Genomic DNA, 27,979 nt, shown 5'->3' on the forward strand with positions numbered 1-27,979 from the left:
CCAAGAAAAATCTTTTAAAATGTAGTATAAACACCAGCAACTGGGAAACACTGGCCTGCGAGCCAGTGGCGTAGCATGGGGGGTGCAGGGGGGGCCGGCCGCACCGGCCGCAACATCTGGGGGTTAAGGTTAGGGGGCGCAAATCCACGGGTTGGGGGGCGCAAAGTACTTGCCTTGCCCCGGGTGCTGACAACCCACGCTACACCACTGCTGCGAGCGCTCCAATTGGGGAACAGCCTTGACCAAAGTCGTCATGGACTTTGAAGACACTTGAACTCAGGACACAAGGGAGAAACGTGCTAAGAGGAAGGCACGCCTGGCAAACCCTCAAGGGATCAACTCCCGCCCAGAAACCAATGTCCCCACTGTGGAAGGACGTGGGGATCCAGAATTGGTTCCACAGTCACTTACGGACTGACTGCTAAGATCATGAAAGACCATCTACGAGTGATCGTCAAAGGAGCCCCACCGATGGGGGTCCCGCTAAGCGGAGTTTCCTCTTCCTTCTCCCCCATTGCAGAATCTTTGCTCACCTGGAGGCGCCTCCACGCCCAGCCCCTCCGAAGCGGAGACCACCAGCATCCCCAGCAGGAGCCCCCCAAAGGCCAAAGGCGCAGCGCCGGAGCCCCCCATCCTTCTCTCTCCTTCACCCCCTGAAGACTCCCAAATAGGACTTTCTCCGCTCAGCCCCGGGGGAAAGTCCTGCAAGCCCCGCCCACTCCACCTCCCCGCCCCGCGAGCGTCCAATCCGCCTCCGAGCCCAGGCAGCGTCATCGATCGCCAGGCAGGGAACTCCTGGAAAGAGCATTAGCAAGGGCTCTCTCTGCTCTCGCTCGATCTGCAAGTTCCTCTTTGCCTTCGCAGCTGCTTCTGATGTCTCCATTGTTGCCGCGTCGCGTGTGAATCAAGATCTTCCCCAGAAAACCTTTGGGGGGATATAAAGCTTAAGAGGAATCTGTCAGTTCCATCCAAAAGTTTATTCTGGCAGCGAAAAGGGAAATTTCAGACTCAGGCTTCAAAACAGCGAGATGCGCTTTTCTTCTGCTGCGTTTTAAGCCGCTAAACCTTCGTTCCTTCATGTATCCGGAAAGAGGAAGGAAGTTTCAAGGGGGGGAATAAGTGTCTGCTGAGGGAGGGGGCTCCCCCTCTTCGCCCCCAGGCCTGCATCCCGGGGAGACCTGGCAGCCCCCCAGTAAGGAGACCCCTCCCCCCAATAAAAGCCCCCAGCTCCCCTTTGCAAGAAACATCCCTGGCGCTGGTGTCTGAGGAGCCCCATGAAGAAACACCCAGGGGGGAGACAGAGAGGAGCCCCCGCAGCCCCTTCCCTTGAAGAGACCCCTCCCCTCTTGGGGAGATCCAGGCCCCACCCCAAAAATATCAGCTGCCCTTTTCCTGCTGCTGTTTTCGCTCCGTCTCCGGCTGAGGCTCCTGCCTGGGGAGGGTCTACCTGGAGACAGGCTGGTCATCGCCAGGGCGCTTTCTCATTGGCCGAGCTTTTCTGCTCCACCAAAGCCGCCCCCTGGCCGCCCCCGCCCCACAGCCACTTGGAGGGCGAGCATCCAGGAGGAAGGGGCAAGGGACACTTGGGCTTGAGTCGCCCCTCGCCCGCCTCGGCCCAGGAAGAGCGGCAGAGATGGAGCCCAGAAGAGGAAGAGGAGGAGGAGGAGGAAGAGCCCTTTGCTGCCTCTGGGCGACCCTCCTCCTCGCCCCGCCAAGGGGGGCCGGAGCCCTGAAAGGTCAGGGGGCGCAGGAGGGAGGGGGAGATGTCTCGGGAGGGGTCCCGGGAGGGGGGCTGGGGGGAATGGGGGAGAGAGATCGGGCCCCTGGGCATTGCTTGTGGGCAAAGGAGGAGGGGTCTCTTGGGCTAAGGGAGGAGAAGCCCCCTCCCCCTGACAGGGGCAGAAGCTGCGCCCGGGAAGACGGAGGGATGGGGGGAGGAAGGGAATTGGACGTCCCCAAAACACGAGGGAGGGGAGGGAGATGCGTGGAATGGGAGGATGACGGACTAGGAGGATTTGCTCCCTCAAATAATAATAATAATAATAATAATAATTTATTATTTATACCCCGCCCATCTGGCTGGGTTTCCCCAGCCACTCTGGGCGGCTTCCAAAAGAATATTAAAATACTATGATACATCAAACATTAAAAGCTTCCCTAAACAGGGCTGCCTTCAGATGTCTTCTAAAAGTCTGGTAGTTGTTGTTCTCTTTGACATCTGGTGGGAGGGCGTTCCACAGGGAGGGCGCCACTACCGAGAAGGCCCTCTGCCTGGTTCCCTGTAACTTGGCTTCTCGCAGTGAGGGAACCGCCAGAAGGCCCTCGGTGCTGGACCTCAGTGTCCGGGTAGAACGATGGAGGTGGAGACGCCATAAGATGGTCTAGGTTTTGTTTTAAAAAAATGAAGGGGAAAACGGGGTGAAAACAGCATCCCCCCCCCCACACCTACCTTAAAAGATCGGAATCTGTGCCTTTCCTGTTACAAGGAGGAAAAGGGAAATAAAACAAGAATTTTTATTCCTCTCTGTGGGCTCGGCTGCCACAGAGACATGCCTGGTCCGGAAGCCCCCGTGGTCACCCCCAAAAGAATGCAGCCCCCCACCCCACCCCATTGCCCCCGAAGACAGAGTGGTCTCTCTCCTGGCACAAAAGGGGCCAGAAACTCTGGCGGACTCTAAAAAAACTCGGAGCAAAACCTGCTCTCTTCGGCTGCCCCTTCATAGCAAGGAACCCAGCCGGACGTAAAGGGACTTCACTCCCGAGAAGACGTGATTTAGTCTGAGTGAGTGAGTGAGTGAACTTCACAAGGAAGTCACTTTAGGAAAGGAAAGAGGCGCATGGCCAATGGCTCTGTCTGTGTGTCCAACAGATTTATCTCTTTTAAAAGCATGCCCAAATTTTAATTCGTGGCATGAGGTAAGTCAAGAGGTGACTATGGATGATCCACGGTTGAAAGAGGAAATGTAATTATTACTGGTTTCACTTTGGGAACAAAGTGGAGATCTAAGCAAATGGAGACATGGATTGTTCTCCTGAATGATTATTCCAACTCCAGTCACCCACATTCAAGTGCACCCAGCACCACCCTTTGGGGCTTGGAAATGAGGGGATTTTAAAACTAAAATGTGTGTGTGTTTGGGAGAAAATGAAGCCCCCCCCCATCTACTTAGAGAGCCTTCCTGGTGGTGGCCCCATTCCTAGCAATGGGGAGGTTCTCCCTCATCCTGCTGTGGGGTCCTAAAGCCTCCCCCTCTCTCCCTCCCCTGCAGTGGAGGACACCCTGGTGGAGCTGGACTTCTTCCAGGAGAGCTTCCCTTCGGAGAAGAAGTCCGGGGAGTTCCTGCTGGAGTTTGACAACGAGGAGATCCTGCACGTGGACTGGGAGAAGAAGCAGAACGTCTGGAGGCTGCCGGACTTCCAGCGCTTCACCAGCTTTGAGGTGCAGGGCGCCCTGGCCAACATCGCCGTCATGAAGAACAACATGGAGGTGCTCATGAAGCGAAGCAACCGCACCCGTGCCCTGAACGGTAGGACACGCGAGGGGGGCAGGGGAGAGAGCTGGGGGGCAGGCAGGGGGTGGCCTCTTGGCTTCTGACACGGAAGACCCCTCAGGACCCCTTTCTGCTTCCCCAGAGGGAACTCTGCTCCAGGGAGCCAGTCCTTGGCTGACTGAGACAGGCTAAAGGGGAAGGGAAGCCTGATGGGAGGGGCAGCACTGCACTCTGTACAAGCTCAGAGGCATTACCAAACCTGAACACCCACTGCAAAAATACCCACAGCAGCTAATGTAGGGCACATGGTGTGGGAGATTTTGCAGTCAAATCTAACAATGCATATTCTTACTAGTTAGCATGCAAAGGGGTCAAGTCCACAGAGCTGTACTGGTGATAGAGGGACTCAGACCATAGAAATGTAATTGGTAGAGAAGAATTTGGGTGATGTTATTTCCCCCTGCCTGGGGAGGAAGGAGAAAGTAGTATTTTCTTCTCTCTCTTCCTTTGACCAATGATGGAAGCAGACAGGCGTCCACCTGCTCCAATTTCGGGCACATACCTGAAGTTGTTTTTTGGTGTAAATGCAAATATTTTCTCTGTGTTGTTTTAATGCTGTTGGTGCTGAGGATGAATGCAAATGAGTATGAGCAAATATATGTTTTAAACTTACTTTTCAGCCTTTAGCCTGTTTCTTTGATAAACTAGAGACACAAAGAGGGAGATCAGCCTAACAGCTAATTGTTATGCTTTCCATTTCTAGACTACTTAAAATGGGTTTTAATCCCATTTCTTTCTCCATCTCCTTCCTCAGTTGCTCCTTCGGCCACTGTGTACCCGGAAAACGCCGTGGAACTGGGGGACCCCAACGTCCTCATCTGCTTTGTGGACAGGTTCTCCCCCCCAGTGCTGAACGTCACCTGGCTGAAGAACAACGAGGTGGTCTCCGAGGGCGTGGAGGAGACAGACTTCTACCCCAGCGTGGACAACACTTTCCGCAAGTTCTCCTACCTCCCCTTTGTCCCTGAGCAGGGAGACATCTACGTCTGCCAAGTGGAGCACTGGGGCATCCCAGAGGGAAAGATGGAGAAGATCTGGGGTAAGCACCGGGCAGGATTGGGGCTTTTCTCTGGGACTTGAACTCAGAAACTTAGATTCATGGCTTATAAGAAACAAGTTCTGAAGATCAGAGTAATTTATACAGGTGAAGTACACTTGCAGTTTTGAATAATTTATTCCTCTTGAGGTAGTTTCTCTCAGTTTAACTTAACAGTGTGTATTAAGGAGTGTGGGGCGGGTGTGTCAGGACTCCTGGGTTCTTTCTTCCGCTGAACACACACAGAGAAACAGAGTCCCCCCCCCCTTAGCCCTGTCCCCTCTCTCTCCATCCCAGTTTCCAAGGCGCCCTCTCCCATCCCGGAGACGACGGAGAACGTGCTGTGTGCCCTGGGCTTGGCCTTTGGCATCCTGGGCATCATCGCTGGCACCATCCTTTTCTTCAAGGCCATGAGGATGAACGATCGCAGGGGCTTCATGTGAGTCGAACCCGTTTCCCTTCATGGGCTCAGAGACAAATGCAAGGGAAGCCAAAATATACAGCAAAGGGGTGGGGTGGGCCTCATCCTGCCCAGAAGGTGCTCAGCCTCCATACTCCCAGCTCACCAGCTCCCTTCTCCTTCCTTTTCAGATAATGGGGGATTCCTTTCCTGACAGCCTCTTCCTTGAACCCTCTCAGCTCAGCTCCTTTGCCAAGAGTCTCTTCTGCTATGAATCAGCTGGAAGGAGTTGCTTCCTCCGTGTGCAGCTTATCCTTAGAAGCTTTTCGGATAATAGGTTTAACTTTTGAGAACAATTATGATAGCCAAAGATGCTTAGGCAGACTTACATTACTTTTCTCCCTTTTATGTTTCCCTCTTAAGAAAGAAATTGCTCTGACTGTTTAAGTAAAAAAGAAAAGTATATGGTTTACTCACATTATAAGTCTTGCCATGGTTCAACATTTACAGCTCCCTCTATGCAGGTTCTGAAACTCCGTGGTGCCTTTACTCCTGGCCGTCTAGTAATCGTGCATTTTATTGAATCATAGAATTGTAGAGTTGGAAGGGACCCTAAGGGTCATCTAGTCCAGCCCCCTGCATTACAGGAATCTCAGCTAAATAATCTCTGACAGAGCGGCATCCAACCTCTGCTTGTGGTTTGGCTGCAGATCCTCCCACAAACTCCATGGTTGAGTCAGGATAATCTTTTGTGGGGTTTTCCTGCTTTGCCTGGCGTTGTATCTGCATGGCTCAAGGAGACCCCTGCCAACAGAGGGTCAGGCATACTAATTCATATCTCCACCCCACTTACCCAAAACCATTCACCTCCCTCTCCAGTTTTTGGAGAGAGCCTTACTCAGTTCTGTGCATTGCACTACAGGAATACACCCCTCAGGTGTTTCCTTAATCCCAAAGAGGATTCATCCATCTTGTTGGGGACGTTTAGCTGTGAAGAGACCCCAAACACCTTTCTCGTCCACATAAAGCAGGGTTGTATCTGTCTGTGTAGAGGAAAATATCTCTTCTTCTTCTGCAAAACTTTCCCAATGGCTTCTGGGCAGCCCAACTGCTGTTTTTCATACATGCTCCCATATTTCCAAAAGCAATGAATAAATCTTACAGTTTGGTGATTTGTTTCTAGTACTGTTTTCTCTGCCTATAAGCTCTGGATATATTTATTATTTCAAAGCAAAAAGGTGAAACATTGAGGAAATGGGTAGCACTGCAACCAGAGTGGCTACACTGACTCCTCGTGTCTCTAGGCCCAGATTCTGGGGGATGATAAGAGATCAGGAGAGCCAGCGCTGGTGCCTCCCTGCCTCTGCCCTGGTCTGCCTGTCTGTCCCCTGCTGGGAACAGGATGCTGGGGCAGGGGACCCTAATCAGCCTCATGATGCAACAGGACTCTTCTGGTCTTCAAGGCCAGCTGTGGGTTGTGTGATGCCCCAAAGCATTATCCCACAGGACCCATGGATTCCACCTCTGGGTGAACAGATGAGAGGATCAGAACAGCCCATCCCCCTGTCCTAAAATGCCTCACCAGATCAAAGCACCTGCTCTTCCTGAGACGAGTGATTGATTGGGGGGAGAGGTATAAAATGTGCAGAGACCTCCTGCAAATGGATGAATGAAGGCCTTCTTCCAGGGGCAACAACACTCTAGAGAGGTGTGTGTTTCAGGACATGCAAGGTCAGGCCTGGCCAGACCTCCATCATGAGTTGACTGTGTTGCCTGAAACATGCCTTAAAACCCTCAGAGAAGAATTCACTCTTTTCTGGTAGCTTCCCATCTTGCCCCTATTTTTGTGTGCCTCGTTAAGATAAGTTAATGCAAGGAGTTGTTCAGCTCTTTCTCTCCCCCAATGTAATTTGGGTGTCCATGCAGCTCCTCCCTGAGGCTGGGAAGGAGGCCTCTTGGAGGAAGGAACAGACCAAGAGGAGGGGGGCAAGGGGGTCCCTGGACAGGAGGGGCAGGATCCAGGCAGCCTGCTCCCTGGAGACAGAAGCAGGACTTCTGGGCCCATAGCACGTGTCTCCCTCCCCCACCTCTCCCTCCTTCTGCCCCCTTGTTTCTGGCAGCAGAGGAGACGCTGCAGAAAGGCGCTGGGGGGAGTTTCGCTTCCCCCCACAGGGAGGCCTGGAGCTCAGCTCAGCATTCAGGGAAATGAAAGAGGGAAGCTGGCCACGATCCAGGAGACGGAGGTCAACCGGGAGCGCAGCTAAACCTTCTCACAGAGAAGTAGCTTCCACCCCCCCCCCAGCACAGCCCCCCCTTCAGCCCAGCAGCAATGGCTTAAGAGGAATGGCAGTTTTAGGGAAGGACCCCCTTGGGAATGGCTGAGCTGAATGGAATGGGGCTGGGCAAGCCCCATAGCACCCTCTGCTAGAGGAATAGGGGCTCCTTGGCTCAAGGTGGGGGGAGATTTCCTTGGAGAGCAGCCCCCTCCCTCTTGCGTCAGGAGAGCAAAGTGGGTCATCTCTTCCCAAGGCAGGAGGGAGGAGGAACAGGGGAGAACGGGCAGAGACCCCTCCAAGTCCTCAAGGCTATGGGGCACAACCCACAGGAGAGGGTGGGGGGTGTTTCAGGTCAGCCAAGGCCAGGATGTGGCCCAGTCAGGCTGGCCAGACCTCCTTCATATGATGGCCGTGGGGCAAAGACAGGTCTCTTCAACCTTTCCAGACCCCAGACCCCCTTTCAACCCAAACATGCATTTCTCCATCTTTATATCTGTGAGGTGTCAGGGCTCCTGTTTCAGCCCACATGGGATCAGGCTGCGACCCACCAGTGGAAGACCAGGGGCACAGAACATATCCCCCCAGGGAAGGAGTCACTGCTTTCGGGGGTCTTGATCTGCTGTTTCCCCTCCTCTCCCCATTCTGCCCCTATTCTGTGTGTGCCTTGCAGAAATGCCTCCTTCCGAAAATGAATGCAAGTCGAAAGAGTCGTCCAGCTCTTCCTCCCCCTGGCAAGAGGCTCCAGGAGAGACATGACCCCCCCAGAGAGGGGTTTGGGAGAGGCGTCCCTTCTGGGGCCAAGGCTTGTGCTGGGACATCACAGGGACGGACAGACAAGGCCCAGCCTGCTGTGCAATATTATACCTTGGAGTTGTCACGGTTTCTTTAGAAGGGGAAATGGGATCTTTTTGCAGATCCTCTTTCAGCAAAAGAGCAAACATTCTCCTGGGTCTCAAGGCAGAAGCAAAGGAGAACCTTCAGCCAAGTATCATGTGGGGAGGGGGGCCAGGGGAGCTGCCAGGGCAAGGCTGTGGGGCAGGAGGCCAGGGCCCCCCTCAGCAGAAAGAGCCGCAGGTCCTGTGAATGTGAAAGGGCCCATTTGCCTTGAAATTGGACAATTTGAAGAAGGAGAGTCTGCCAAGGGCACGTGGTCCCAAGAGCCTAAGATCATCAAAGGGCCTCTCCCAAATTTCATCCCTGGTATCTGGGACGAGGCCTCCTCCTGGAAGGACCAAGCAGGGGCTCTGAGGTCTTTTTCCTCCTCAGAGACTCATGGAATTGTAGAGTTGGAGGGACCTCAGGGGTCATCTAGTCCAGGAGTCTGCAAGCCGCAGCTCCGGAGCCGCATGTGGCTCTTTTACACCTTTGCCGCAGCTCCGGGGCGGATACCAGCGAGAGGAGGAGGCGCATTGTGTGCCCCGACACTCCCCACTGTGGCGGGTGCTGTACTGGCTGTGACGTCGCATGGGGGCGGTGCGTGCATTAGTCATGCACCGTCCCGACGTCACCTTCCCGCCCGCCCGCCCGCTACATTGTAAGGGGCATGTACGCTGGTCACTGCATTGAAGGGGAGTGAAGAACACACACACACACAAAGGTAACTTGTTAATTTAATGTTTATTTCTATGAGGAGGAGTAATTCTGAGGGGTCAACCAAAGAAATAATAAAAAAGTGACAAAAAAGTTATTTTTATAATGACGAGTTTTGCGGCTCCCAGTTTTTTTCTCTTCGGAAACGGGTCCAAGCGGCTCTTTTTGTCCTAAAGGTTGCAGACCCCTGATCTAGTCCAACCCCTACAATCCTTCTCTTCCGCAGACCAACCCTGCCTGCGGTTGGTGATACCTGAGTCTTTTTCCCTCTGAGGAAATCCCTTCTCATCTGCAGATTTTGTAGCGTTTGCTCCCTGTCTTAGGGTGAGCTTGAAGGTCCTGCCTCCTCCTCTGCCATCACATTGTGAACCGCCCTGAAATCTACAGTTGAAGTATAGAAATTTTAAAAATAAATGAATACATGTAAATATGGTCCAATGGGAGTGTTTTCCCCTCCTCTCTCTCCTTTGGAACTCCCTGCCTAAGGAAACCAAGAGGCGCCTTCTTCATTGTTCTCTTTTTGGCACCTGAGGAAAACATTCTTGCTCAGACAAGCCGACCCAGATGTTAAGGAAGCTGAGGTGGTTTTAATGTGTTTTTGCCTGTGTGTGTTTGTGCTTTAAAGCACTGTGGCAATTTTTCTCTTGGTTTATCTTTTTGCATAGCACTTTGAGGTGTTGCTTTCCCCCCACAATTAAGTGATGTATAAGTTTTATGAAGTGAAATAACAAACTACCCAGAGTGTTTGCCCCTCACCAGCCTCCTGTGATTCTTGGCAGGCCTCCCCAATTCAGTTGTGAGTCTCCCCATCAGGGCTTGAAGGACCAGTCCTGGCAGTCTGATGAGATTCATGGTTGTTTTCAGGGACAGCTCAGGCTGCTCCAGGGAGATTCAAGGCACAAATTCTCGAGCAGAGAGGTGCAAAGAAGGAATCAGGTTGCCATAACTTGCAATCAACAAGCGGAAAGGGAAACAGGAAAAAGAAACTTTCCCCAAATGACAAGCAAGCAACAGAGGTGGGGGAGGGGTGGACACTGTTGTCCTTGATCTGTGACTCCTTCCATCCACCTTCCAAGGAGGTTTCCACCCTCTTAGCAAGGACAGAGAGCAACTGGCAGGAAGAACAGAGCTTCTCCACATCCCAGCATCCTGATGAAGCAGCGAAGTCTAACTGATGAGTCCTGCAGACAGAGGAGAGAGAGACAAGCCCATCACTGTGGGGTGAGGAACGGGGAGAAAGAGGTCAAGAATCCCTGGCAAGATTTGGGGGACACTCCATAGAGCGGCCATCAGATATTGTGAACTACAATTCCCATCGCCTCCAGTTATGGGCCTGGCAGGGGGTGCTCTGAAGAGGGAAGGAGACAGAGGGAGGGAGACTTGGCTGGCTTTGGCAGTGGAGAGGAGGAGCTTCAGAAGAGACCAAGGAGATCTCTCCAGATCAGAAATGGGGAACCACAGACCCTGAACCAAACTTGGCCCCCAGGCCTCTCTTTCTGGCTCTCATGGCTCTCTCCAGACACTTTTCCTGTCCCCGCTTTGAACCCTCCAGGAGTGATTCCACCTCCCTTGAACTCTGAGGATGCCCCTTGCTTGCCTGGACCAAGAACGGAATGGGGCAGAAACTAGTCCACTCAGCAATACGGAAATTGTAGTCCCTGGAAGGAGGGGATGCAGCCCTTGGGGCGAAAGAGGATGCCCGCCCCCCTGGAATAGATGCCCTGCAATGGGCAGAAGAGCTTTGTCCCCAAGGGCCAAACACCAGCCCTGGTCTCCTCACCTGGCCTTGAACTTTGCTTGACTGCCTCCCAGGTGGGACATTCCCCTGGAGACCCACTTCCAGGACATGATATTGGAGTGTGTGCATCAGGGGATGGATTTGTCCATAGGAAGCCCCTCCCCTCTGTTCTACAAGGAAGCCAGGAGAAGGGGGTTGGGGGGGGAGGAGGATGGAAGAGCAGAGAGGAAAGTTACCTGCAGGCTGAGGAACAGCTTGCCCTGGGGGAAGAGAGAAAAGAATAGAAAGATTCAGTCAGCACCAGATGTCCCCTGAAATAGCTTCTCTGAGAACATGCCCCCCAATCAAGATGACACACTCCAGGCACAGCTAGGAACTTTCCCCTCCTCATTCTGTCCTAAGGAGTATGAGGGGGTGAAAGAAGAGTCTTTGTAAGAAATAAATATTTCCATCCCAATACTGAAAGGACCCTGGGGAACATCTTGCCAACTAACCTCTTCCCCATTACCCAATGCCCCCACCCCACAACCCCTCCCATATTCCTTAGGCTGCCTCCTTTGGGACTCTGCATTGCCCAGTTGTTGATTCAGGGATTTATTTCAGACACACAAACAAGGAAGAGACCCAAGGGAGATGAATTCTGCCTCCTGACTGTCAGTGTCTCAAAGGCCCTTTGCTCAGCAGGGAGAGAGAGCCTTTGACTTACTGCTGGGACCAGGAAGCTTCAAAACAGCTGTGTCCTTACTCTCCTCAAAGGCTTCAGAGCCAGAGATGCTTTTGAATTTCTCCCTCATATGTTGAACAAGAGGTTTAGGTCTTAATCTACAGATTTAAACCTCAGACTGTAGCCTTATTAGACTTTACCGATTGGTGGGCTCAGTGTTGCTCCCGGACGGGAGGAAGGAAGTCAAATGACACCGAGGGTTGGTTCAGAGAAAGAGTTTTTATTCCTGCTCTCCAGAGCAGCAGAAAGGCACTTGCGTGGTTAGTCCAGAGCAAGTCCAAAGAAATGAGAAATTTCATGCAGTATATATATCCTCCAGGCACCCTCTCCCTCCTTCTCCAGGAATCCAACCACATCAGCCTATATACGCAGGTTGACATCACATATGTTCCTGCTCCGGTATTCTTAACCATAAAAGGGTTTTCCTTCCTGTATTTCTGACCGTAAAAGGATATTCCTGTTCCTACTCTTATCTTGGAGAAAGAGGTCACCATCTCCAAGAACACACTCTGCCGCTGGTCCCGGATTGGTCTGTGTGTCTTTGTGGTCAGGACGTAAGATAAGGCACAGACATGTCTTCCCTGTTCTACTGGTACAGTCAAGGCCATCCTTGCCGTCACACACTGATAAAGGAGAGGGCTCTGAGCACTTGTCTATTCAGCCAGGTTTTTGTTTATACATTGACTCAGAGCTCAAGTTAATGGATTTTAGCTAAGGAAAAATAGGATTTTGGTGCCTATTTCAAACTGCGTACACAGTCAGTTTTGGGTTTGGGAAACCCATTCCTTCAAGACCATCTCCATAACAGCTGAGGCTCCATTTGAGACACCAAGAGGGACCTCCTAGGAGTGGAGAAGGCAGGAAACACTCTCCAGAGCCTCTGCCAAAGAAGAGGAGGGGAGCCTGGAGCCCAATCCAGCCCCACACCCAACCCTCCCTCTCCCCCTGGCACCCCACCCTCACCTTTCTTGTTCTTCAGGTATAGGGCGAGTCCAGTGGCCCCAAAGACCAGCCCCAGCACAATCCCCACAATCCCCGTCCACATCTTGCTCCTGGCAGAGTCCGACTGTGGCTCTGAAGGAAGAAAAAGCCATGGGTGAGAAAAGGCAGGCCTGGGATCAGCCCCCTGAGGGGGGAGCAATCCATCCAGCCCCCCAGGAATGCCCCCCACTACCTTGGGCAGTAGGTGGGTCAGGGCTGGGAAGGCATCCTACCCCATTGCACCGTGACGGGGCCTTCGAAGCTGGCGTGCTCCACCTGGCAGGTGTAGACGTCTCCACATTCTGGCTTTGTCTCCAGCATCACCTCAATATGGAAGGTCCAGTCCCCGTTCCGGATGAGGTCCGTGGTCCACACTTTGGGCTCCTCCTTCCCGTTCCTTGATCTCGATCCCCGCAGGGAAGAAGCGGTTCACGGTGCAAATCAGCAGAGTGTTGTGTGGTGAAGATTCAACGTTGTCTGTGGGGGTGATCTTCACCTTGGGCTGGACTGTGGGAGGGAGGCAAGGGAGATGTGGAAGGGAGGTCAGAGATTTAGGCAGGGACCTGGAGGCTTCAAGGGAGGAAGCAGAGGCCACAGTTAACGTGGGAGGGGGCTAGCCAGGGTGAAGCCTCTAGAGGGGCGCAACTGAGGCTTCCAGCTTGAAGGGGGGGCCCTTTCTCTGACAGCAGCCCCCCCCCCCGGCTCCAGAGTCTAAAAGCATCTGCTGAGCACCAGAGTGATACTAATCTTTAAGGGGAAGCAGGAAAACCTGGAAAACAACCCTCCTTCCCCTTTCCCCCTGACTATTTTTGGAACTGTGTGTGAAAGAGAAATCTTGGAGAAGGTTGCTGTCCAAGCAAAGTGGAAATGGGAAAGTCTTCTTTTTCTTTCTTCTTCTTTTGCTTCCCTCAAAGTCTCAGAGATGAATTAGAAGTGGTGAAGAGATCAGAACATCTCCTCCTGGCCCTTTTGGGAACAGAAGCCCTTTGAAGTATTGCTTGCTTGTGTGTTCATTTTGTGTGTGTGTGTGTGTGTGTGTGTGTGTGTGTCTATGTTGGTACTAAAGGGTTAAGAGGTAACAAGTCGCTCTAATCACTGAGCAGCTGGAAGTCATTAAGCATCCAGGAATGTGAGTTAGTTTGTATAAATAGTCAGTTCACCCATGTGTTCTCTCCCCCCCCTTGACCTGACTCGCAGACTCAGTTTGTGGCCATGCACGTGTTTGCTAATATGAGTTAAGTTTAGAGTAAAGTTTTCTTTATGCCGGAGATAAAAGCATGTGTGCTTTATCGCCAGGGTTTTTCTTTTGTAAATAAAGTGTTTTTTTCTGAGTTCCAAAGTGCTTGCTCCAGGATTCTTCATTGAAAGGTACTGACTCTCCTGCCTTCTTCAACCACTGCAGAAATTCTCTGCTGATATAAGACTTATGGCGTTGGAAGCGCACTGGACGTTTACTTAACATTAAACTAATTAAAGTTTAATGGACAGGTTATGGCTGTTTGTACGTCAAGAAGGAGATAAGGAGTGCAGTTCAGAGTGATTTATGCAAGGCCTGGAGCGAAGACAGAAGCGGTTGCCAACAACGAAAGCCTTCAAAGCAGCTTGAGTCCTGCAACGTGCCTAGAAAAAGTTTTAAACAGGCACTGTGTAGTTTGTACTCGCTGGAAGACGTCTTATTCCTCAAGGAGCCACCTCAGCAGCTTGGAGACGATCTACAGGTGTGTGAGTATCATTCCTAAGCCCCAGGGAGGATGGCAGAGTCCCAGGAAAGTTTTGCTGTCCCGTTTGCACGACTCAATGGGAAAAATTGGCAAGATTGGAAGGCTAGAGTAAGCGTTTGGTTGCAAGCAAGAGAGTTGTGGAGTTGTACTGAAGCACCGCCTTTACAGGCAGCTGCAGACGCGTCTGCAGAAGACAAAGCAGCAGCAGCAGCTTCACAGAAACGCGACAGGAAAGCCCAAGGTCTATTAGTTTTGGCAGTGGGACCAGAGAAAATGCCTTATGTTTCTGAGTTAAAGAACACGCATGAGGTCTGGACAGTTCTGCAGCAGCTAAATTCCAGAAACACTGCGGGGGCCAAGATCCATGCTACAAGATGTTTGTTTGATTTACGTCTCCAACCGGGAGCGTGTGTGAAAGAACATATTGCCAAAATGGTGTCTGCCTTTAATCAACTATGACAGCTGGGCATTCCTTTCTCTATGGAGCAGCAGTCATACATATTGTTGTCTTCTCTTGATAAAAGCTATGAGACTCTAGCTTTAACTTTGGAAGCTATGCCTTCAGCTGAATTAACCCTTGAATAAATTTCTTCTTGGCTTGCAGATGAACAGGATAAAAGGCAAAGAGAAAGAGATTTGTCTTCAACGGGGAGTTGTGCTGTGCCTAAGAGTGGGGATGCTGAGTTTGAGAACACAGTAAATGCTTTTGCAGTTTTTAGACACTGTTTTCGCTGTGGTTCCTCTTCCCATTTAATCAGGAACTGCACACGTGAACCTGGTCAAGACAGCACCAAGGCCGTTACCCCTAGTTACCAGACAAGGAGTTCCAGGGGACGTCGAAGAAGAGGAGGTCGTGGCTGCTCCCACTGCACACAGCACATGGCTTCAGCAATGGCGTTGATGCAAGGGCGTGGCCATGGCAGCAATCTACACTGGTTGATCGACAGTGGTGCATCTCACCACCTTGTGGCGCCATCTAGTGTCCGTTTGGAGAATTGCAGGCATTTGCAAACCCTTAAAGTTGTGACAATGGCAGATTCAACTAAACGTTCCTTAGAGACCGTAGGCACAGTGTTCTTGAATTGTTTGCATACAGAAATTGATGCCTATGTGCTAAAGGGAATGAAGGGGTGTATTTTGTCTGTGTCAGAACTTGATAGAGATGGGTTTAAAACTGTGTTTGAAAATGGGGTTTGCACTATTTCAAAGAATAACGTATCTCTTTTGCAGGTGGAATGCAGAAATGTGTTATATTATTTTGAGACAAGTCCAGATGAAGTTGAACAGGTTCATGCTGGTTGTGTGAACTCGCCTACCCATAATTCTTGTGTTCATTTGGCACCGCCGTTTGGGACATATTAATTTTCAGTATGTTAAAAGGCAACCTGAATTATCAGAAGGGTGCAAAATGAACAAATGTACTAACTATTTGGATTGTACTGCATGCAAAAGGGCGAAGGTTCATAGATGCAGCTATCCCAGTTCAGATAGGAAATCTGACAAAGTATTCCAACTTGTGCATATGGACCTATGTGGCCCAATGCCTGTTGCTAGCATGGGAGGTTCGAGGTATGCACTGTGTCTCTCGGATGACAAAACAAAAGTCACATGGTTTTTTCCTCTCAAAGCAAAAGCAGATACTGCAGAAACAGTTAAAAATTGGGTTCATGCAGTAGAACTTGAATTCGGTACTAGAGTACTTGCTTTTCAGACAGACAGAGGGTTAGAATTTACCGGGTCTGTGTTGCAGAATTTCTTTAAGAAAAAGGGAATTAAGCATCGTCTGTCTACACCTTATTCCCCCCAAGAAGGAGGCGTGGCCGAACGTAAGAACAGGGTTCTGCAAGAGTTGGCAAACTCTATGTTGTTTGATTCTAAACTCCCTCAAAGTTACTGGGCGGAAGCCTGGCAGACGGCTACTCATATTCTGAACCGAGTATACAATTCGGTAATTGATACTACGCCATATTTTGCTTTATACGGGAAGAAGCCCAAAGTTAATTACTTTCGGGTGTTTGGATCTCAAGCCTATGTACTTATCCCAAAAGCGTTAAGGAAAAAGGGAAGTCCAAGGGCTAGGAAACTCATCTTTTGTGGGTACGAACCACACGCCAAATCTTGGAGGTTCGTGAACCCAGATGGGGATACTACAAGAGTGGTCATCAGTAGGAGCGCTGAATTTTGTGAGCAATCCGGATGGACTCACTTACTGTTACCATAAAGCACCAATGCTGCAGCAAGCAAAGGCTCTAGCAGCTCAGCCAGCTGCTTGTGGCTGGAAAGCCAGACAGGATGTTTGCGACAGTTGCCATGGGAACAAAGGGGCAGTCCATTCTGTACTGAGCACCGGATGTTAGCTCAGTGTGTGTGTGTCATATGACCCGTACTGGATGTACTTGGGAGGAGTTTCTTCTTGCTGTTGTTGAGTGCAGACATGATTCTCTGTACTGATGTAAGAGGCAGAAATAAATGATGTAAATAGTTTTCTGTCTGCTTCTTTCCCCTCCCTGGGGACACCAAAGGGGAGAGAGGAAGAACGGTGTGTTCCTCTCATACATCTGAGAAGAATCGCCGGACCTCGCCTGCTTATCAGCAGAGTGGAGACGCGGGGAGGTCGACAGGAATATCTGCCGGTGCCTACGCTGTGGCACATTCCTCTGACCCAGGCAGAATTCCAACAGTGGCAGCCTTCGGATGGTTGCGATTCATCGGACATCTGCATGAGAGGCTGGTGGATTGTCCTCCTCTGCTCCAAGGAGGAAGAGAAGCGTCTGAAAGAAGCCAGAGGCTCCACAGACAGCTGGTGGAAAGAAGAGGTGTTTTCAAGCAACGGAGCTCAAGGTATGCTGCATTTCGGGCTAAAAGTGTGAACGCAGGAAGATTAATTCCCTGGTTCACGGAGCTGCATTTCAAAGAAAACAAAAGCTCCGGAGGAAGAGGCCTGCAGCTTGAAGGCTGAAGCCTGCATTCCACAAATTTTTGTGGTAGATAAGATGTCCTATTGAAATGCATTGTTGCTAGGTAACGGTCCTGGAAAGTTACTGGCAAAGGGGCTGGACTCTGAGTGTGAGCCTGGGAAAGCGAAACAAAATCAGAGAATGTTTTGGCTACAAGGTTTACGAGCTCTTGGAAGGGACTTTTCAATAGCAGCCTGAGTTTAGCTGCCAGGTGCAAAGAGCGTAAACAATTTGCAGTTTGCTGCGTGAGAAAGAAAAACAACAACTGTTGGATTTTACAGTTTGTTTGACATTGTGAGCTGGAGGCTTGGCTTCAAGATGGATGCCAAGAAAGGGGGAGGTTTGCCTTGCCCACCTCCCTTAACCAATGACAATTATTCATCTTGGTCTGTAAAGATGAAGGCCCTGCTGCAGAATCAGAGGCTTTTTGATGTAATTGAAAACCCCATCCCTGCAGCACCAACCAGAGGTTGGGAGTCACAGAATGTAAGGGCCAGGACTGCTATAATTCTGTGTGTCTCAGATGATCAGTTGGTGCATGTTCAGCATTTAGAAAATGCGAAAGAGGTATGGGACACGCTGCGTACAACGCATCAGAGAGATGCTGGTTCTTCAGCGTTGCTGTATTTTGAGAAATTGACCAATCTGAGACTTGCGCCTGACGGAGATGTTCAAGCGCACCTGACAGAAATGAAGTTTCTGCGTCAACAGATGGTGGAACGCAATTTCCGTCTTCAGGAGGAAGTGTTTTGCTTCATGATGATAAACAGCCTTAGCCGCACCTACAAGGTTGTTGCCAGTCAGCTTGGTTCCCTACCGGCCGCGCAGCTGACCGCGGAGAGAGTTTGTGCTGTGGTCCTGAATGAACACGACAGACTTGCTGCACTGGAAGAAAAAGACAGGGGGAGGGAAGAACAGAGTTCTAATTCCCCCACTGCTGATGCTACTGGAGAGCATGGTGTAGCATTGAGTGCTGTCCGATGCTACAATTGTGGACAGACTGGGCATCTACAGCGAAACTGTAAGAAGCCGCGCCAGTCAAGAGGAGCAAAGAGCAGCTCTACGAAGCCTCAGGCGTCAGGCAAAAGCCGTACCAAGTGCCAGGTGAAACCTGCAAAGGCTATGATGGCGAAAGGAACCACGCCAGATGTTGGGAACTCGTTCATAATTGACACGGGCGCCACGGTTCATATGTGCCCACACAGAGGACTATTTTCGACGTTGAGGAAGCAAAGCTTCACTGTGAAACAGGCCAACGGTCAGGAGCTGGAAGCGACTGGAATTGGGACTGTGTATCTTGAGAGTCTGAACTTGACTATAAGTGATGTTTACCTGGTTCCAGAACTGAGATTTAATCTGCTGAGCGTGTCGCAGATTGCAAAGAAAGGACTGAAACTGTCCTATGATGCTAAAAGCTGCAAGATCTACAAAGATGGAGAACTGTTTCTTACTGCCAAAGAGAAAGATGGACTGTATTTGTTGACTTTTGATCAAAGTGATTACATGAAATGTAATTCTTCTGTTTCTAACGAAATCTCTCTTGCAGGTATGACCAGTGTGAGCACCAGGAAGGTGACGAAGAAGGTCGACAGAGCATTTCAGCGGGTGTATGCTGATGTGATTGGTCCTCTAGAACCATCTAGAGGCAGTGCAAAGTATTACCTTGTGTGTGTGGATTGTTTCACTAATTATTCTTGGGTTTATATGATGGAGAAACCGCAAGAAACTTTAGAAAAGTTTCAGGAGTTTTGTGACAAGGTTAAAAGTATGCATGATGCTAACATTGATTGTCTTTTCACAGATGAGAAGCAAGTTTTTCTGTTACAGAAGTTTCAGAAGTTCCTGGATGGAAAAGGGATAGACCACAAAGTTGCAGTTTCGCAAGAAGCGTGGAACAGGGGGGTCTGTGTAAAAGTGAACAAAGAATTGCAAAAGGGGATGAATGCGCAATTGCTGAGTTCACATTTGCCACATGAATATTGGGCCGAATCGCTAGCGTCCTATCTTCATGTGTGGTTGAGAAAGGTCTCAACAGAGTTGGGATGTTCTCCTTTTGAGAAGCTGTTCAATAGAAAACCTTCTGTTGCCTATTTTAAGGTTTTCGGGTCTCATGTGAGAACAGAAGCTCCAGGTGGAGTAAAGAATGCCAGAGGCATTTTTGTGGGTTATGAAAAAGGTCTCTACAGAGTAATTTTGTCTGAATCTGGTCAGGTGATTCTCACAAAGTTCCTAGAGAGTGCTCCAAAGCAAGAGCGGGTAGTACAGACATTTCCCACAGGAAACGATTCAGATGATGATGATGAGTTTGATCTTATTGAGTTCAGTAGTACTGATGATGACAGCGATAGCTCAGACAGCTCAGTTGTCACAGTCATTGAGAGGAAATCTCACATAATGACTAGACCCTCAGAAGAGGAGGATGAACCATTGATTAAGCTTAGTACTGGTTCTCCAGAGAGTTCAGAGGCTGAACCAGAAAGCAGAGAAGAGCAGCAACTTTTACGTAGGTCTGAGAGAGCAACGAAGGGTGTACCACCCAAGAGGTATTCAAAGGAGTTTGCTAACCTTGCATATGTTGCTATTGTAAACGACCAAGGACAGATTGAAGCTGTGTCTGAGTCAGAGACAAAGGCACAACAGAGAGTTGTTAACCAAGGTGATGCGAAGTCACACAACCAGAGAGGTACATTGGTTAAACCAGTGGCGGGTAGTTCCAAGGGTGGAACTGAAACAACAGGGGAATGTTATAAATATAACAACTGTTTGTTTTCTTCTCTGGATGACGCTTTGCTCGCAGCACACATTGATACTTTAGGGGGAGTATGTTACCATAAAGCACCAATGCTGCAGCAAGCAAAGGCTCTAGCAGCTCAGCCAGCTGCTTGTGGCTGGAAAGCCAGACAGGATGTTTGCGACAGTTGCCATGGGAACAAAGGGGCAGTCCATTCTGTACTGAGCACCGGATGTTAGCTCAGTGTGTGTGTGTCATATGACCCGTACTGGATGTACTTGGGAGGAGTTTCTTCTTGCTGTTGTTGAGTGCAGACATGATTCTCTGTACTGATGTAAGAGGCAGAAATAAATGATGTAAATAGTTTTCTGTCTGCTTCTTTCCCCTCCCTGGGGACACCAAAGGGGAGAGAGGAAGAACGGTGTGTTCCTCTCATACATCTGAGAAGAATCGCCGGACCTCGCCTGCTTATCAGCAGAGTGGAGACGCGGGGAGGTCGACAGGAATATCTGCCGGTGCCTACGCTGTGGCACATTCCTCTGACCCAGGCAGAATTCCAACACTTACATGCTAACTCTGACATTTTGAGAGATGATTTAGGCATTTATGCTGAGAATGAAAGTCCAGAGGGTGGTGAGCCAGAAGGGGGTGGTGCACATGGTTCAGATGCAGATTCTGACCAGGCACAAGGTTCTTCTCCTAAGGTAGAAAAGCCAGAATCTAGGAGTGTTCCAACATCGCCAGTCAGTAGGCCTAGCAGACAGCAAAAGTGAAGCAGGTCGCCTGCAACACCAAGCCCAAGGGAGGTATCTAAACGGAGGTCTTTATCCCTAGGGGCGCATCCAGATATAAAGTCTGAGACAGATTCTGACAGCCAATGGTCAGAGGGGGCACAAGAGGAACAATTGCGCAGATCAAAACGTGCCACAAAGGGCAAACCACCAGAGCGGTTTAAGGTGACAAGTGTATACGTAAATATGGCACAGTGTGAGCCAGATAGCTATATAGAGGTACAACAGCTTCCAAGCTCAGAAGCCGTAAAGTGGCAGGAAGCAATGGAAAAAGAGATGGCTTCAATGAAGTCTCTCGGTGTGTTTACAAGTACAGAGCTTCCGAAAGGGCAACAAGCTGTAGGTTTTCGATGGGTATATCTTTTAAAGCCCACAACTACTGAGGAGTTGCAATATAAAGCCCGACTAGTTGCAAAAGGATTTTCTCAGCGCAAAGGTGTTCACTATTCTCAAATCTATGCCCCTACTCCAAGATCGGAGTCATTAAGAATGCTTTTAGCCTCTTCAGCTAAGAAGGGAAATAAGCTGTTTCATTTTGATGTCAATGTGGCTTATTTAAATGCAGACTTACAGGAGGAAGTCTATATGACACCACCACCAGGTTTTGAAGGAGACAAGCCAAACCAGGTCTGGCGCCTACACAAATCCATTTATGGGTTGAAACAGTCTGCCCGTAATTGGAATTCCTGCTTAAACGATGCTCTAGAGAGCATGGAGTTCAGAAAGAGCGCAGCAGATGCGTGTCTTTATCTAAAAGGCTCAGGATGTGAACAAGAAGCAGTTTTGATATTTGTTGATGATTTATTATACAGTGGAAAGGATGATAAACTTGCACAACAATTTGCCACAAAGCTTGGAGAAAAGTTTCAGATAAAATCACTAGGCACTGTATCTGTTTATCTAGGAGTTAAAATTCAGCAAGATGAAAATGGGAATTATTGGCTCAGCCAAGAAGCTAAGATCCAGCAGTTGCTGGAAAGGTTTAAAATGGACAACTGTGCTGGTGTTAAAACCCCAATGGAGTTAAGTTACACAAAGGATGCTCAAGCCGAGCAACAGGCAGAGTTCAGTAATCCCGGGGTTTACCAGTCAGCGATAGGCAGTCTACTCCACATTGCACAGTGGACTCGGCCCGATATAACATATGCTGTCAACATGCTGTGTAGACAAGCTGAAAAACCATCAATGCATGCTTGGCAAGGAGTAAAAAGAGTTTTAAGGTATCTCCAAACTACCAAAAGGTTTCGCTTAAAACTATCAGCAGAGGGCAGCACACAGCTTGAATGTTGGGCCGACAGCAGTTGGGCAGATGCTGGACCAGATAGAAAATCAGTGTCAGGAATGGCGATAAAATTTGGAAATGCACTAATTGGTTGGAGATCAAGAAAGCAATCACTTATAGCTTTAAGTTCAACTGAATCTGAGTTCAATGCATTATCAGATGTATGTAGAGAACTGGAATTTTATAAGCAACTGGTACAAGAATTGTTTGGAGAATGTTCCCTACCTATCAGAGTGTGGGAAGACAATCAACCTTGTATTAAACTAGCTAAATCAGGTCAATTCAAGGCACTCACAAAACACTTGGATATCCGTTATCAAAATGTATGCCAAAGTGTAAAACAAGGTTTAATTGAACTAAAGTATTGTCCAAGCAAAGAAAATCTTGCAGACGGTTTTACAAAAGCTTTGAGTCCGCAATCTCATAAATATTTCTGTTCAGGTTTAAATTTGAATTAAGGTTGGTACAGCTCAGTGTTACGAGCGAGAGGGGGTGTTGGTACTAAAGGGTTAAGAGGTAACAAGTCACTCTAATCACTGCGCAGCTGGAAGTCATTAAGCATCCAGGAATGTGAGTTAGTTTGTATAAATAGTCAGTTCACCCGTGTGTTCTCTCCCCCCCCCCCCTTGACCTGACTCACAGACTCAGTTTGTGGCCATGGGCGTGTCTGCTATATGAGTTAAGTTTAGAGTAAAGTTTTCTTTATGCCGGAGATAAAAGCATGTGTGCTTTATCGCCAGGGTTTTTCTTTTGTAAATAAAGGTTTTTTTCTGAGTTCCAAAGTGCTTGCTCCAGGATTCTTCATTGAAAGGTACTGACTCTCCTGCCTTCTTCAACCACTGCATGAAATTCTCTGCTGATATAAGACTTATGGCGTTGGAAGCGCACTGGACGTTTACTTAACATTAAACTAATTAAAGTTTAATGGACACTCTAGAAGACAACATACATGTTTACACCACGTGAATACATAGAGAGGGCACTGCTGCCTACAATCAGCTACAAAAACTGAGTCCTCTTCATACTGAAAATAAAATACCTGCAATGAATGAAATGTGATGCTGACATACGAAGCTCTTTGTGTTTATCCCTTCCTGTAATTTGGAAGGAAAATGTAGCCAAACCACTTTAAATTCTTTAATTGCAATGGTTTAGCAGCCAGCAATTTTTGAAGGAATCTTGTGGAGTATTTATTCTTTTATTTTAGAGCCTTAAAATGCAAGCCTTTACTACTCAGAAGTCCCACTGAATTCAATGGAGCTTACTCCCAGGTAACTGTGTAAAGATTCTGCAGTCTTATACTGTACGCATTTTTACTCAGAGGTTCAATAGGACTTACTCTCTGGTATGCGCCTGATCATTATAACAGTTTCCATTATTTTGTTTTTATTACAAACAGTCATGATATTTATTAGAATTCCTCAAATGATCTTCTGCTCTCTGAGGAGATCTGCTTAAAGTTGAATGAAAGCCAGATAAGCACACAGACAATGTTACTATTTGGAGAGACTATTTTTCTTTTCCAGCCTTTTCCAAACCTCTTTTTATGCCCTTTATGAACAAATGTGTCAAGGGGTGTTTGTGTGTGTGTTGCAAAACTGGGTCTTTGCCACAGACGACAGAAAGCCTAGTTTTGACCCTGGGACAGTCAGTCAATCCTATGCTCCCAGCCCCCAACTTCCCACTCTCACCAGTGGGATCTCTGACCCCCCCATCTCCCCAAAGTCAGCCCAGTTTCCCCAGTGGTCAGGCTGGGCATTCCACAAACTGGGAACTCCTCCTCCCTGGGGGTCCTGGGATGCCCCTCCTTTTCCTAGGACACTTTCCATCCTTCTGTCTCATTTCCCAGTCCTGGGAATCTCAGGAGTTTGTCCTTTCTATTTTCCTAGCAAACAGGATGATCTCCAGAATTCACTGCACAGTATTCTTCACTTACAGTACAATGGTCTCCTCAGTGTTTCCCAAACTCTTTTTGGACTACAATTCCCATCCTCCCTGACCATTGATCCTGCTTGCTGGGAATGATGAGAATTTCACAAAGACAGCTGAGGCTCTTGTGCCTTTTAGAGCTGAGTGGCAGGCAGAAATTCAACAGGTTAAGCCCTTTTTCTCTTATGGAAATGCAATTATTGGGAAAACTTCACCTGTTCACTTTGGGAAAGCTTCACCTGTCAGACATCTGTGTGTGTGTGTGTGTGTGTGTGTGTGAGAGAGAGAGAGAGAGAGAGAGAGAGAGAGAGAGAGAGAGAGAGACCACCAATTTATTTATGGGCCCTTCCCTCCAACTGAAAAACAGCTCTTATTGTCAGGAAGTTCTTCCTAATGTTTAAAAGATACTGTGGTTAATTTCTAAACCCCCCCTCCCCCCCAATTTAAACACCCCGATTCCCTGGGAAACCTGGACATATGACAGCCCTACCTGAATCCATGTCAGGTGTGCAGGAAACGACATGCTAATGTGTCACAATTACGGTAATAAATGAGTGATGTCCAAGCAACATCATTTTGTAATTTTAAAATGTTCAGGGTTTCTGTTTGTAATGTGTTATCTATGCTCCCCATGAAAGGCTGCCTATGTCCCCCTTGCAGCACCTCACTCCAATGTAGTCCAGCGTTGGACTGTGTCCCGAGTTCAAATCCCCCCTGGGCCTTGAGTCTCCTGTGTGTCCCTGACCAGCCCCTCCCCTCAGCACAGCCTCCCTCGCAGGGTCCGAGGAGAGAAAGTCCCCACCCCACCCTATTTTGGGTAGTTCCAGGGGGCCTGTTTCCCATGATACTCCCCCCAATTCTGGACTCACTGCGCTGGGCCTGGGTGAAGGGCTCGGCGAGCCCATAGTTGTGCCGGCAGAAGACATCCACGTCGGACATGTTGACCCACAGGTAGTTCTTGTCCTGGTTCCATCTCTCGACGTCGGACTCCACTACTTCAGCCACTGCCACGAACTTCCCTTGGTCGCTGTCAAAGTAGTAGAGCTCCTGCCGGTCGAAGAAGTGCCTATCTAGGTAGCGGATCCGCTGCGTCCCGTTGGAGAAGTGGCACTCGGCCCTCTCCTGGAACAGAAAATGCTCTGTGGGGGAAGGGAGGGGGGAAGAAAATTGGGGGGAATGTAGACTTCCGGTTTCCGGTAGCCTTGGGGGCGCAGCTCCCACCATAGCGGAGAGTTGCCCCCGCCGGGCAGGAGAGAGACGGTCTGTCTCTCTCACGTTCTCTCTCTCCTGTCACATGATCCCATGGGGGGGTTGAGCAGGGAACCCCCTTTCACCTCCTCCCAAAGGAAAGGGAGAGAGCGGCAGCCAAAGGCCGTTGTGGAGATGGAGCCACAACATCCAAACCCTGGACCCCTTGGGGGTGGGAGAGAACCAAGCTACCTGCATTTATTTATTTATTTATTTATTTATTTGAGGGGGCAGCTGCTCCCTGCCCCCGATGGCTACGCCCCTGCTTATCTCCAGTTTTTAAAAAATGTAAACCTCCCTCCCCATTTTATTGCCCCCCCCCGGCTGGAAGAGGAAATTTTGGGGGTGGGAGAGAGACCAGGAAAAGGGCGAGATACTGAGGAGGGTGGGAGATGCTTCACTGCCCCCTCCCCCATGTTACGGTAAAATCTGGGTGCAAGGCTGCTCAGCCACCCAGCTCATTGGACTGAGTCCGCAGGTCCCTGCGGAACAAAGGAGCACTGCCAGAGACAGGAGCAAGGTGAAGAAGATCCACGTTTATTGCGCAACAGGTTCAAGGCGAGATTGAACCCCGAGGATGGGGTGACATGAACTTTTAAAACTTCCCACCATTACCCATGATACCGTTCAAAAGCATCATCAACACGTCACAGTTACATCATGATTACATCAGGAAAGGGGTGGGTTACATGAGATTAACATATCCAGGAGGGAGGGGGGAATATGCAGAGCTGGGGACATGCATAGATAAGTACATCCTGAGTACCGGTGATGAGAAAACAATAGAGTCCAGGTTTGCATAGTCTGTCACCCGGCAATGCCCGGAGGAAGGGCTTGGCTGAGTGATTTGGCATGATTAAGGTCTTCCTGGGTGTACGTGACCTCCTGCTTGAGGGATTATGGAGGACACCGGAGGAGTCTTGGAGTCCTTGGAAAATTGGGGAGATTGGCACCGAGAGCAAGAGAATCTGTGGTATGGGTGTTTTTCTATGAATTTTTATATATTTTAGCCCCTTTAGACAGTGACAGCTCGATTCGGAAATAACTGGATACATTGTAGCAAATTTGATAGGATTAAAAGGTTTATGAGGTGTCAGTCCATTGTTCTCACAGCAGGGAGCTGTCAGCAGCTTGTCAAAAGATAAACTAGCTGTGCAAGAGCTCGAGCTGAGCTAACTCTGCAAGATGAATGCATTGTTCTGATTGGCTGGAGGCCGCGTCCGGTGTCGGCTGATTGGATAGGACGCTCCTGCACGCAAATAGTCCTGTTCATTCATAAATATTTTTACTATATCGTCCAGTCCACCAATAAAATAATCGGGCATAGGGAAAGGCGCTTTGTTCAAGTTCTCCGGTCAGGTAGGGGCAGCTGCCCCCCCCCCCAAAATCAATAAACGTCAATAAAAATACATAGCAAACTGAGGTTCCCCCTCCTAACAAAAGTCCTGCCCCCGCCAAAAAAAATCCTGGCTTCGCCCATGCCTGCGTTAGGAGCAGAAGAAAGGTATATTTATGCGTTATGTGGAGTCCTTTATAAAGTTAATAATTGGTTATGAGATCTCTTGGAAATGATGGGAGATAAATGGACTAATAATGATGAGGATGATTTTGAGAGGCAGGTGAAGAAGGGCTCAGGGCCGAATACAGCTGCGCTCCCTCCTCCCTGCCCCCCCAAAAGTCCCCTAGGGCTGCCTGCCATCAGCTGTCCTGCAGGAAGACTATTTAATGTGTGAATATTGTAGTTCTATTAAAATTCAATTGAATGTTATTTGTAAGCTGCTGGGGAAGGATTGTAATACTGAAAGGCAGGATATAATTAATAGCAATAAATACAGTAAATGCTTTCTCCTTCCCAGTCCCAGAAGCCTGAGCTGCTCTTTTCCAGTGGGGGGAGTGTTTCCCCTTCCCTCCTGCCCCTTTGCCCCCCCCCCCCGTGTCCTGGAAGGAGCAAAGAACCCCCGTGGGGAAGCAAGGATTCTTCAACATCAACTTCACTGAACTGAACCATGTTGTTCGGATGCCTGATTAACTACACCCGTCCTAACTTAAAAACGGAAAGTGTAATGCTGGTGGTCAACAAAAGAGGTTTAAAGACTCTCAAGGCAAATCTAACAAAATGTAGTATAAACACTGGCAATTGGGAAACACTGGCCTGCGAGCGCTCCAGTTGGAGAACAGCCTTGACCAAACGCGTCATGGGCTTTGAAGACACTCGAACTCAGGACAAAGGGAGAAACGTGCTAAGAGGAAGGCACGCTTGGCAAACCCTCAAGGGATCAACTCCCCCCCCCCCCCGGAAACCAATGTCCCCCCTGTGGAAGGACGTGGGGATCCAGAACTGGCCTCCACAGTCACTTACGGACTCCCTGCTAAGATCGTGGAAGACCATCTAGGAGGGATCTTCAAAGGAGCCCCACCGATGGGGGTCCCGCTAAGCGGAGTTTCCTCTTCCTTCTCCCCCCATTGCAGACTCTTTGCTCACCTGGAGGCGCCTCCACGCCCAGCCCCTCCGAAGCGGAGACCACCAGCATCCCCAGCAGGAGCCCCCCAAAGGCCAAAGGCGCAGCGCCGGAGCCCCCCATCCTTCTCTCTTCTTCGCCCCCCGAAGACTCCCAAATGGGACTTTCTCCGCTCAGCCCCGGGGGAAACTCCTGCCCAAGCCCCGCCCACTCCACCTCTCCGCCCCGCGAGCGTCCAATCCGCCTCCGAGCCGAGGCAGCGTCATCGGTCGCCAGGCAGGGAACTCCTGGAAAGAGCATTAGCAAGGGCTCTCTCTGCTCTCGCTCGACCTGCAAGTTCCTCTTTGCCTTTTCTGCTTCTTCTGATCTCTCCATCGTTGTCGCGTCGCGTGTGAATCAAGATCTTCCCCAGAAAACCTTTGGGGGGATATAAAGCGTAACAAGAACCTGTCAGTTCCATCCAAAACTTTACTCTGGCAGCAAAAAGGGAAATTTCAGACTCATGCTTCAAAACAGGGAGATGCGCTTTTCTTTTGCTGGGTTTTAAGCCGCTAAACTTCGTTCC

At 49.5% G+C, this 27,979-nt stretch overlaps 2 protein-coding genes, 1 long non-coding RNA gene and 1 pseudogene across 4 annotated transcripts in view; 1 reads left to right on the plus strand and 3 right to left on the minus strand.

The window, feature by feature from the left end:
* The window catches only part of LOC308471945 (uncharacterized protein), a 43,266-nt gene extending 42,114 nt beyond the window's left edge, over positions 1-1,152 (minus strand). The window contains exon 1 of the mRNA XM_080996263.1: positions 534-1,152. Within this exon, the coding sequence (XP_080852389.1) occupies positions 534-774 (241 nt within the window). The 5' untranslated portion in view covers positions 775-1,152. The remainder of the gene's footprint in view (positions 1-533) is intronic.
* The window catches only part of LOC308470191, a 127,839-nt gene that overhangs the window by 79,461 nt on the left and 20,399 nt on the right, over positions 1-27,979 (minus strand). The gene's annotated exons all lie outside the window — the stretch shown is intronic.
* Positions 1,531-6,159, plus strand: LOC308470048 (HLA class II histocompatibility antigen, DR alpha chain-like). Its single transcript, XM_080993281.1, has 5 exons — positions 1,531-1,736; positions 3,270-3,527; positions 4,306-4,590; positions 4,885-5,026; positions 5,179-6,159. Exons 1-5 carry the CDS (start codon positions 1,634-1,636, stop codon positions 5,180-5,182), a joined length of 792 nt encoding a protein of 263 aa, XP_080849407.1. The 5' UTR covers positions 1,531-1,633; the 3' UTR covers positions 5,183-6,159.
* LOC308469967 (H-2 class II histocompatibility antigen, E-S beta chain-like) lies at positions 9,884-27,970 on the minus strand (annotated as a pseudogene). Its single transcript, XR_013991605.1, has 6 exons — positions 27,438-27,970; positions 24,577-24,846; positions 12,530-12,803; positions 12,279-12,389; positions 10,828-10,851; positions 9,884-10,034 (listed from the first exon to the last, which is right to left on the minus strand). The product of XR_013991605.1 is annotated as an H-2 class II histocompatibility antigen, E-S beta chain-like (transcript).

This window comes from Podarcis pityusensis, assembly GCF_964106645.2.
Source record: "Podarcis pityusensis genome assembly, chromosome: 2".
In the NCBI taxonomy this organism is placed as follows: domain Eukaryota; kingdom Metazoa; phylum Chordata; class Lepidosauria; order Squamata; family Lacertidae; genus Podarcis; species Podarcis pityusensis.